The sequence below is a fragment of the Phoenix dactylifera genome, chromosome 17 (assembly GCF_009389715.1).
Source record: "Phoenix dactylifera cultivar Barhee BC4 chromosome 17, palm_55x_up_171113_PBpolish2nd_filt_p, whole genome shotgun sequence".
Lineage (NCBI taxonomy): Eukaryota > Viridiplantae > Streptophyta > Magnoliopsida > Arecales > Arecaceae > Phoenix > Phoenix dactylifera.
Genome location: NC_052408.1, coordinates 12,370,593 through 12,382,146, shown reverse-complemented (window position 1 = coordinate 12,382,146; position 11,554 = coordinate 12,370,593). Strand labels below are relative to the sequence as shown.

Sequence of the window (11,554 nt, the reverse complement as noted above, 5' to 3'; positions counted from 1 at the left end):
ATGGAATGGCCTTCAAGACTATTCTAATGATTTAGCATGGCGAGCACCACCCATGCATGCATGTCATGGTGGGTGGGGTGCGCATGTGTGATGCATCCACAATGTATGGTGTGTGTGGATGAGTGTGATACATGGAGGACACGCATCATGCATGCATCCCCGGCATTGCCATGAGGGCGACAGCATTTCTTATAATCAAACCATGCATTACTACTATTCAAAGGATACGGATTATTATTTCGCACCACCTGGACACCACCACGGGAGACTCCCAAAATTAGAGTGACGGAAAAAGAAGGAAAACGTGGGTCTCCTGCGCCACCACCCAACCGTCCCGCCTTTCACTGCCCTCCACTCTCAGCTACCCACGCGCTCCCCCTCTCTTGTCGAAGTCCGTCAGAGATCGGAGCGTGAAAACCCTTTCTCTGTCACAACGGCATTGGACCGTCCCTTCGCTCGTAAAAATCCAATCTTTCCCCATCTTCCTCTCTTTTCCCCCTAATCTTAGTCTAGTATACGATGAATTCCAAGGGCGCCTCGACGTCTGGCGGCGATGGAACGAGAGATTCTTCCGCTCCGAGGAGGAACTCCAAGAAACCCAAATGTACGTTCCCTCCCAATCCCCAATCGTGCTTCGCTAATTTTTCTTTTTTTTTGATCTTTTGCGATCGTCCATCGCTTTGATTTGAGATTCTTGGTGCCCTAAGTTTGTTTAGCCTTGGGATTTTTCTTTAAGATTTAGGGTTAGTAATGGACTCATTATCGGTTTCCGCCAATGAGGAATATATTTGTGGAATTGATTTCCCCAATGAGGAATATATTTGTCGAATTGATTTCAGATTTGGGCTGTGGAGGTTTGGTATTGGAGCAACCTATCGATTTGCGTCTTTTATTCTTCTCATTGTTTAAATATTTTCCTAGGATTCGCTATGTGAAGGCACCTAGTATACACATCAAGAAATGATAGTGTATAGCCACTCTTTACGGCTACCTGTTGCTTTCGTTCCTTCTCATATTTCTTTTCTTAAAAAAAAAAAAAAATCAGACTAGCGTGTATTTAAAACATAAATTGACCAAAAGTTATTTTTTCATGAAGTTAGTCCTTACAAAGCTTCAAGTTTATTCGAATTTCCATAGTTTAAGAATAATTTGCATTAGTCTTGTTGAAATTATACAGTAGAAACTTTAGTTAGTTTAAATATTGCTCGGTCCAAGCCATCAGTTCTTGACCTGGTCTTGTTGACAGGATCTTTTGTGGCCTCCACATACTATAATCCAGGAAATACTGTATAGAGTTCTTTCTTAATGAATTTTCCCACATTATGCCAGCTAAAAGATTCCTGAAGTTGTTACTCTAACTTGTTCATGGGAGTCGAGAAAGATCATGCAAAGTTCTAATGATCAGCCACATTGGTATCAGAAAATTGGGACTTATTCAAGGAGTTATACTTCTGAATCAGGATAGTCTCATCCAGCCATGCTTAGTGGGTGCAGAAGAACTTGAAGATGCCACAATCAGTTTAGCAATGCTGGTTTGATGAAATGCTGTGAGCAATGATAAATACTGTATAGAGAAGTTATCCTATCTCAAATATTTAATTCGCGTGGATTTGACCGCTCGCTGATCTATTGTTCCCATGAATTTGACAACCATAAAGTGCTAAATTCTTGTAGGCTTTGTTGAAAGGAACCTTAAATTTATAGGGAAGAGGGCCACTATTCTACATACTGAATCCTAAAGTAACCGAATCTTGCAATTTGTTTTTGGTAGCATAATCCTTTAGATTGCTAAGACATGTATATGAAACATAAAAAAATATTTATAAAATTCTTCAAACACGGTGGTATATGTAAAGGTTTATTGTGAACTTATGCATAGTGGATATATAGTGCTACTAAGACATGATTCTTCATGGGTTGCATATGCCAGTTTTTGGTCATATCGACAGCAAATGTTTCATTTTGTGTCTCCTCTATTGATTATTATAATTAATTTCAAGAAGCATAGAAGTACTCTTATTGTGTTGATTCAGATATGAAAAATATGCATGTAATTGCAGAGATGAAAAAATATAAATCATGTTCTTGGGTCGTTTCTTTGGAGCTCAAAGAATCTGACACCCTGTACCAGTGTTTTGAATTTGATGCCTATATCAATATTCTAGCATCATATAACAAAATGTTATGATTATGAATGACATTTACCCCAAGGGGAATTGGAGCACAAAAAACAAGAGGTATCATTAACATAACTATTGAGGTTGATGGAGGTTAAGAATAAGAATGTTGAGGAGTGGTAGGATGACTTACATCTGTGTATGGCGAGGAAGGAAAATATGTAAGAGGAAATATATGACCATGAATCTTCTAAGAGGGGGGACAGATGGATGTAGAGCAGTCATATAACATCAGATATAAATTGTCCTTTTAAATGAATAATAATACCACTAATCATGCTTTAGAAAATGGAGCAAGGAAGGCAGAATCATCCTGAACCGCCGAGTTTAGGGCGTACCTCAATAGTTCCAGCAATAAAATCAAGAAACTGCGAGGGAGGGGGAGATGGAGAAGGAAAGAGAGGAAAGGAGAGAGAGAGGGAGGACAGGAGGGAGAGAGAGGGAGGACAAGAGGGAGAGAGAGGGTGGTGTTGAGTCACAGCTGTCGGAACAGAGCCAAAGGAGGGGGGAGAGAGAAGGCTTTCTCCTCCGTGCATTAAAACAAGGGTAGGGCCCCTGTTTTGAAAGGAAACAGAGGGTTCGACCTCTTTTTTTATATATATAGTTGATTTTTTAAGGTGAAGTTGGCAGCCATTGTCGACTTCACTTATTATTTTTTTTTTAAAAAAAATAAGTGAAGTCGGTAGCATGGCTACACACTTCACTTAAAAAAATCAAAAATCAAAATAAAAATAAAAAGAGGCTTCGACCCTTGTTTTGATAGAGAATAGGGCCGAAGCCCCTGTTATGGTGCATGGAGGAGAGAGGGCCCCTCTCTCCCCTCTCCCTTGGTCGTGTTCCAGTGACCATGGCTCATCACTGCCCTCTCCCTCTCTCTCTTCCTCCCTTTCTCCCTCTCCCTCTCTCTCCCTATCTCTCTCTTCCTCTCTTTCCTTCTCCCTCTCCCCCTCCCTCCGCCGACTCTCCCGCTCCCTCCCGCCCTTCCTCCCTCTCCTTCTCCCTCTCTCTTCTTCCTCTCCCCCTCCCTTGCCTATTTTTCTATTGGTTCACGCCGTACAACCGGCCTGCCGACATGGGTGCTGGTTTCAGTACTATGGACCTTGAAATGGAGGATTATATCTTGCTTTCAGCCCCTAGTGGCATTAGAAAAATAATTACAGATAAATAACACTAGCTGACTTGTATGGTTAGATTGAAGAAAAGCTACGTAAGCATAAGAAATTTTCCACCATTTTGCATGATATCTACTATCTTACAATTGAAAGAAATAAACTGGAAAAAGAATTTAGTGTAATTAACTGGTTTCCTTTAGTTTCAACCTTAATAAGCGAGTGTTCTTTTGTCATTTTTTACATCTTAACAAAGACAAGGATTCAGTAGATTAGGACCCAAGACACCCATGGGAGCAAAGGAACTATAACTGTGATCATGAATGGCATGAGAGCTTGGGTTACCAAAGGATCTGCTATCATATTAAGTTAGATAGGTTCCTGGTTTGCACACGAAGCAGACCCACAGGGGGGGGGGGGGTTGTAATGTTGCATTGATCTGCCTGTCAATTTTGATTTTTACTGTTATTTTTAGCGTGAACTAATCTTGGATAATTAGAAGGCTATAGACCTTTTTAAGTATGAGAAGCATGTTCTTAAGCTGATTAGTCCTTTAAGGCCTTCTTAAAATATCCAGTATGATCGTTTCTTTCCTTTCAATAACCAGATAAGAAATGAAGGAAGCAAACCTTTATCTAGTGAATAAGACAAGAATTGCCAATGAGGATGTGAATAGTTGTCAAAAGATTGTTTTTATCCTATGTATCATGAGGAAAATCAGCATGTGTGTGGAAGCAAAATTCCTTTCATTTTCTGATCTGAGCCTGCAAAAGAGCAAACCTGTGGAAGAGCACAAGAGCCGCCAAACTAAGCTGCTAAATATTGGTCTTTCAAAAAGGGGGGCATTAACAAAATGTTTGATATAATTGTACATGGTCAACTAAAGGCTACAAGCATTTCTATGCATCTTTGCACTAGGAAACTTACCTTCTAATGTGGAGTATATCAATGAAAAGTTTAAAAGTGCCCAATTTTGCATTCAGTAATCTTGATCATAAATTCAGAAGTTCATAGATAAAATAAATCTAGTTGCAGCCTAGATAATTGTTACTAAGACCACAAAAGCCACCTATTGTCGGAATATGTAGGGCACTATCAAACAAGGTACGCTGAATCGATACCGGTAGACGTACCGGTCGCCTACCGGACCGGTTCGAGACCGGAACCGGTCCGTACCGGAACAGATCCGGTACGAACTGGTCTTTGTTTATATATATTTTTTATTTTGGTTCATAGACGCGCCCGGACGCGCACGAAAATTTTTTTTTTTCATTCGCGTCTGCGCACAAAAAAAAAAATTCTCTAGCCATAGAGTGGCATTTATGACCCGCGCGGATGGGGAGATCGCGCGCGGGGCGATTCCCAGCTCGGAAAATCATGCCACATGCTCTCACACTGCAGCGCACGCGTTGTGGTTAAAAAAAAGAAGGTACCGGTGCGAACCGGTATGCCGGTACGCATCGGTACGCATGCATACCGGCCGGTACCGGTTCGAAAACAGCTGGAACCGGTATTCAGATAGTTGGAACCGGTATCCATGCTGTCCAGGTACCGATTCCTGGCCGGACTGGTCCGGTACGGACCGGTTCGGCAGACCATACTATCAATTATGCTTAATATTGACTAGTAGTGGATGTATCTTTTAATGTTTACGGATGTGGAGGATATTTGGTGCTGATGAAGAAAGTGTAGTTGATTATTTTCCTTAGTCACAATGGGACTCTTTTCTAACTTTAGTTTAAGATGCTAGAAGTGGTAAAGAGCAGTTTAAGAAAGATAATTAGTTTGCCCTTCGATCATTTAATATTTCAATCCCTACTCAATTGCTGGTTATCATGTCTTACAGCTTTTTGCTTGCTGCTCCGATTCTTAAAAGTTATTCCATATGAGAAATAATATTGATTTAAATAATATCATCGACATCATACCTTCTTTTGATCTTCAGTGATACCTAGCTATATGTTTAATCTGCAGATTCCAGGTTTACACAACAAGAGCTCCCAGCTTGCAAACCAATCCTAACTCCAGCATGGGTAAACTTCATACTAATCCTTTGAAATCCGAGCTGGGAAACAAAATTATTGTCTAATTTCACTTTTTCTAATTTTCTGAGTAATTCGTTCCATTTTATTTTTTTTCAGATTATAACGGCATTTGCTTTGGTTGGTTTAGTTTTTGTTCCTATTGGACTTGCTTCCCTCTCCGCATCGGAACAGGTAACTTATACCTCTTAGCTGGATCAGCAACCTTTCCCTGCATGTGTGCTTATGGCTAAGCAACTCCTTTCTTGAAATGCAGGTGGTTGAAATTGTAGACCGTTATGATATAGACTGCATTCCTGAGCAGTTTCAGAATCATCAACTTGCATATATGCAAAGCAGTCAAACTAATAAAACCTGTACCAGAAATTTAATTGTGAGTACAGTTGTCTGCAATTCTGCTAAATTGAAGGATCTTTCCTTTTCTTTGCTATATTAAAATGTTTATAACCCATAATTTAAGACTTTCTTTAATGTAATTTGATCAACTGCTAACCTTTTCAGGTGCCAAGGAAAATGAACAGTCCTGTCTATGTTTATTATCAGCTTGACAATTTCTATCAAAACCACCGTAGGTAAACAAAAATTTAATTTGCATCAGAAATTCTCTTGTATTTTGTGATGGATTTCTTTATTTATGATCTCAATTTGTTTATTATCATGACTCTAGAGACTTATTTAAAAACATTATTTCTTCGAGCTTAAGTGATAGAAAATAAGAAATAGATAAATGGGGATACTAGTTTTAATTCAGTGAATTTAATTCTATCCCCCTCCCAGCAGCTGCATCATCAGAAAATGTTACCAAATGACTGAATTTGTCATGGGAAGACAAAACCCCTTAAAATCAGGATGCACAGGATGTGGAGAGAGAGAGAGAGAGAGAGAGAGAGAGAGAGAGAGAGAGAGAGAGAGAGCATTGATGCAGTATTGATTGATAATTTATTTGAGCATGCCCAAAACGTGAACGGTTTTCGATTGGCAAACTTGTTTTCTCCATGAGTTTTATCAAGATGAAGTTGCATAAGGATCGTAGATGTAATTGGCATCTCAAGAGATAAAGCTCATTGAAAGCAGCCATTGCAGAAGTTGTTGCTGTATACCATATTTCCACATTTTCTTGACTATGTAAAAAATAACATTATCAAACTCCATAACTTAAATTGTTTCATGACATTGGTCCTAGATCAAATTGCAAGAAGGTTAAATCAAATTCTAAAGTTTCTCATTTCAGTGCGTGCCATCCAGCACTAGCATGTTACATGCTGTGCCGTCCGTGCCGGTGCTTGGCATGCACGGGTATGCACTGGGACATGCACTGGCGTGGTATGTGCCAGTCTGCCTGCCAGCGTGGCTGGTATGTTAATCCTTGGATAAAACATTACACAGCAGAAGTTTTGTTATACAATAGTAGCAGACACATATTGGGGACCAAATTGGAATGCACAGAAGGCTTTTAATGGCCATGAGAGGATGCTATAGGTACTCTGCTGACTCCAACAAACAGAATTTTGGGATCAAGCAAATACCAAATAAATAGAGGAAAACAAGATTGCTTTTTCTTCTTTGTTCAAATGGCTATAGATTAGTGATATTTTGGCATCAGATGAGGCATGGATTGCTGGTTCCGGTGATCTCTTTCTAGAGAAAATGCTTCCCAAAATTAAGAAAGAGAAAATGAAGAGATGGAAAAGAAAAAGACTCATATATGTATTAATATTGGTTCTATGAGCTAGTTTCGGCTGGCGCTAACCCTAGTTATATATTGGTTCTGGCCGAAATTGAAACAAATTGAAACCAAAATATCTCGATTTTGGGTTTATAGTTCTGGACAAAACTTCATATGATTCTCTCAACTCCCTCACTTACAAATTATTTGCACACTAACATCAAAGGGGAAATATCATCATACCAATTCACTAGAGCATTACCCTAGCTTTGATTTGATTATCAAAGAGGGAAATAAAGAAAGACAAAAGCAAGGAGATTACAATTATGTTAGTTCATCAAGGTAATCTAGGGGAGACAACCACCTATGACTATTGTTTCTCATAGCAAAATTGTCTGCCGTCTTTTCACATCCAACGCTAAGATTTATAGGTGAAAGAGGTGCATATCTATCTTTTACTTGTCAAAGCTCATTTGTGTACCCAGTAAACCATTGCTTGTGTCTTGATGGTCATTCTATTTTTGATAAATATTGCATATAACTGGCAGAGCTTAATCTCTTGTATTTGGATCCAAGATTCCCATAGCATTAACTTCACTTTTCTAGACTGATGATATGTCACATTTTCTTGAAATTTTTTGGAACTCATTGAGGATACTTAACGAGACTGTGGTAAAAAATGTATTTAGGTATGTCAAAAGCCGAAGTGATAAACAATTGAGGAGTAAAGCTTATGAGCATGTGACAGATTCTTGTAAACCTGAAGACAAAGCAAATGGTTCGGCTATCGTTCCTTGTGGTCTCATTGCTTGGAGCTTGTTCAATGATACGTACAAGTTTTCATTAGATAGTAAGGTTTTAGAGGTGAATAAGAAGAATATAGCCTGGAAGAGTGATCAGGACCATAAGTTTGGCAGTGATGTTTATCCCAAAAATTTCCAGAGTGGAGAACTGATTGGTGGTGCCAAACTTAATGCCAGCATACCTGTAAGTTCTATTTTTTACCTTTTCCTGCTATTCTATTTTGCCAAATTTTCTTTAAGTTGGTCATAAGTCATGGTTCCAAACTTATATCCCAGAAGCGGGAGTGGGTGTGGGAGTGGATTTGGCTGCTCTTCTGGGGAAGCAGGTCTCTCAAAAAGAAAAAAAAAAGAACAGGGATGTGCTTAGGAAGCAGGTGAAGGGATGAGTTTCTGGAGCATGTTCGCCACCTCAAAAAGAAGTTTCCAGCTACTAATTTAACATACAGCAATTCAAACATTATAGTGGCTGTTTGCTTCAAAAAAAAAAGAAAAAAGAAGTTGCTGTTGTTACTAGTTTTGGAGGTCCCTTATGCTAATACATGTACGCAAAAGGTAGTTTGGAAATGATTGTTAATTATCTATTAACCCATTATAACAGCAATTACATAACAAGAATAACAGTTATTATACGATCATTCACTGTTTTTGTGATTAAGTTAATATGTTAAAAATTCAAACATATATTTCAATTCAGAAAACATTGCTTTTATTTTGGAACAGTTAATCTAATGCTGTTAACATACCTTCCATTATAATTATCAATAATATGACGGTTACGACGCACACTATTTCATTCAAAAGAAAAATTTCTGGTCAAATGGTGGACTGGGCATCAAAAAGCTTTTATTATCTATTGTAAGGGTTGATAACAGTTTCAGAGGAATGCTCTGGAGGCATTTTGGTTATAAATTTTGGATCAGAAGGTTCCCTAATGAAGTAAAGTTTTGGGTGGTCAGGATTCAGGTTAAGAATTTATGGCGCTTGGGGTGGGGTATGGTGGTGGCAGGGGTATGTTGGAGGTTGTAGCTTGAAAAGAAATGCAAGGATATTTGGTGGCAACAAACAATCAGGACTGGTAGTTATCAGTAAAGAAGTGGTTGAAGGACGTGTTCAGAGCTGTGAATGCTAAAACTGGAAGGCAAGTGAAAAAGGTTTTGAAGAAACTCGGGTTGATTTAGTCTTGTATGTCTTCTGTACTTGCATGAGGGTTTCAGTTTGTTTGAAGAGTCAAAGATAAAGGGTGTTAAAATAGTAGGTGTTGAAGTTTAGTTTTGAATGTTCTGCTTTCTTTGTTCTGTAATCTGCACCATGGTTTCATTGTGTTAATGAAATTATTGAGGCCCTCTAAGGTCTAACTTTCAGAGGGAGGCTGTTATAACAGGATAATGGTATTGTAGAAATCTTGGTTGCAGCAATGTGCACATTTTTTCTCTCTCAATTTTTTTTGGGGGCATGACTCATCACCAGCTTACATGTTTCAGTTAAGTGAGCAAGAGGACCTAATTGTTTGGATGCGAACAGCTGCGTTGCCAACTTTCAGAAAGCTCTATGGGAAGATCGAGGTGGACCTTGAGCTAAATGACAAAATAACAGTGGTGATACAGAACAATTATAACACGTACAGTTTTGGAGGGAAGAAGAAGTTAGTTCTTTCAACTACAACTTGGATTGGTGGAAAAAATGATTTTCTTGGTGTAGCATATCTGACAGTTGGTGGCTTGTGCCTGTTCTTGTCAATTTGCTTCGTGCTTCTATATGTGTTCAAGCCAAGGTAAGCATCTCTCATATTGCCCAGCAAAGAGGCACACTTTTTTTGCCTGTTTCCATATGCTCATTTTCATATATTGTGGTGGTCTACAACCAGTAGTTCAAGCAGGAAATTTTACAAACAACGGAAGTTTATCTTATTAAAAAGATGTCAACTCTCACATTCATGTTTCAATAAATCAGTGGTAAAATTTATTTTAGGCGTCAAACATCTTCGAATCTGCTGTTGATTTTAGATACATCCTCTTGGGTTTTGAGTGTCAAACTTGGCACCTTTGCAATCGGATATGACAGTTTTTAACAAATATTTGTAATATCTTTTCTTTAGAACTGATGAACTGTGTGTGTCAGTGGTTTGTTTCTTCTTATCCAGAAATGTGAAAAGGGCTTAATAGGACCTTGACCTTAGCTTCCCTGTCCAGCAGTCTGTTTTATGAAGAAAATAGTATATAACTTCAATCAGAGATAGATAAATTTCTACATCATTATTATTATTATTTGGTTCTGTTGATGATATATGAGATGCATATGGTAATGAAGAAAGAAATGCAAGAGTAGGATTGGTGTCGCACAAGATATAATCATGTCTTAGATAGCTGAGGTTTTTGAGTAATGAATGAGCCAGAAAGGATCACAAAACGTGAATTGGTGGATGCTGTAGTGAAAGTGAACAAATTAAACGGAGCCTATTCTATATAATGAAGAAATTCCTCATTATTTACAGTTGCTGGAAACTAGCCCTGTGCTTTATGTTTGCAAGTTAGTACCAATATTGTAGAAAATATTACACTTATCATTGGTCATTTCTTGAAGAAACAATCATTTGATGTTTTAATTTTCCTTGTTTAATTATAATACGCTGTGTAATCAATCATCTTATGGATCGATTAAAAAGAAACAACCTATTGAACTGTATAAAATTTTGCTTCCTAATTATAATTATCAAATTAATTTTGGCATTGATTTTTCTGCAGGACCCTTGGAGATCCATCATACTTATCATGGAACAGGAATGCAGCAGGGCATCCAAGCTAGCATGGCTATCTTTATGATCTCCAGCTTCTCAAGCAATTGGCATGAAACAGACTGCGCTGCCTTCTGTTCTCTTGAGATCTTTTCATCACATAAGCCCAGAATTGATTATGGGACACTTTTATCTTCATGGTTTAATGCATATGTTAATCTGTGTCCCTAGACCAAGGGGAACCTGTTTCCTTTCTTGCCTTTGGGCGTTTTGCACCATTCTAAATCCTGTGATACTCTTCGCTGATAACTTTTGGAGCGTATGATGTCTGCAATTTTTCATTGATTGTCCTGTGGACCTCTACATTATACTATGCAGTTCCCCCTGCCTCCCCTTTTCCAAGCCTCATACTGAATCCAATTCCGAGCTCTGAATTGGTTTCCCTCCAAAGGGAGCCTTGCTTCCTTTTGATGTGAAAAATGCTTCATTAGAGTTGGGGGGAAGTGGGAACGAGAAAATCCAGCCAATTTTCCTCTGGTTTTGAAATACTATGACCTCCAAATCTAACACAAGGAAACACTAGCTTAGTTGACGCAGAAAACCACGCCATTTAACCGTTACAGGCCTCCCGATTAAGGCAGCGAGTTACGAGGGCTCTGCGATGGTCTCATTCCATATCACAATCCCTCTACTTCCCTCTTCTGTTCAAGCATTATATAGAAGACTACGAAGGACAAAAGTGCCTGGGTGTGTTAAAATTCGTGCGGGTGCGGTTGGAGGGAGAGGCTCCAAGGAGAGAGAAGGAGTGACTCGGGATGTGTGCCTGGGTGTGTTAAAATTCGTGCGGTGGGTGGGGTATTTTCTCAAACATCTGGTGAGTGACTGTGAGGGGGAGGGGGGGGGGGGGGGGGGGGGGGTCATCCTCGCTGGTGGGGAGCACCAAGCTCCTTCCCTCTGGTGTGGCACCCGGCCTACAAGGGGGATGGCGACGCAGGGGACTCCGGGTCCCAAGGATGCAGAGGCGGC

The 11,554-nt window shown here is 39.3% G+C and overlaps 1 protein-coding gene across 2 annotated transcripts; it reads left to right on the top strand.

Moving 5' to 3' along the window:
• Positions 1–226: 226 nt before the first annotated feature.
• Positions 227–10,917, top strand: LOC103718035 (ALA-interacting subunit 3-like). 2 transcript variants are annotated; one of them, XM_039115064.1, is made up of 8 exons: positions 233–604; positions 5,261–5,319; positions 5,428–5,502; positions 5,585–5,701; positions 5,830–5,900; positions 7,684–7,981; positions 9,279–9,568; positions 10,539–10,917. In XM_039115064.1, exons 1-8 carry the CDS (start codon positions 520–522, stop codon positions 10,597–10,599), a joined length of 1,056 nt encoding a protein of 351 aa, XP_038970992.1. In that variant the 5' UTR covers positions 233–519; the 3' UTR covers positions 10,600–10,917. The 2 variants fall into 2 exon arrangements, with proteins under 2 accessions (XP_038970993.1, XP_038970992.1); XM_039115065.1 differs by lacking the exons at positions 9,279–9,568; positions 10,539–10,917 and adding an exon at positions 8,074–8,432 and having other exon boundaries at positions 227–604.
• Positions 10,918–11,554: the final 637 nt, after the last annotated feature.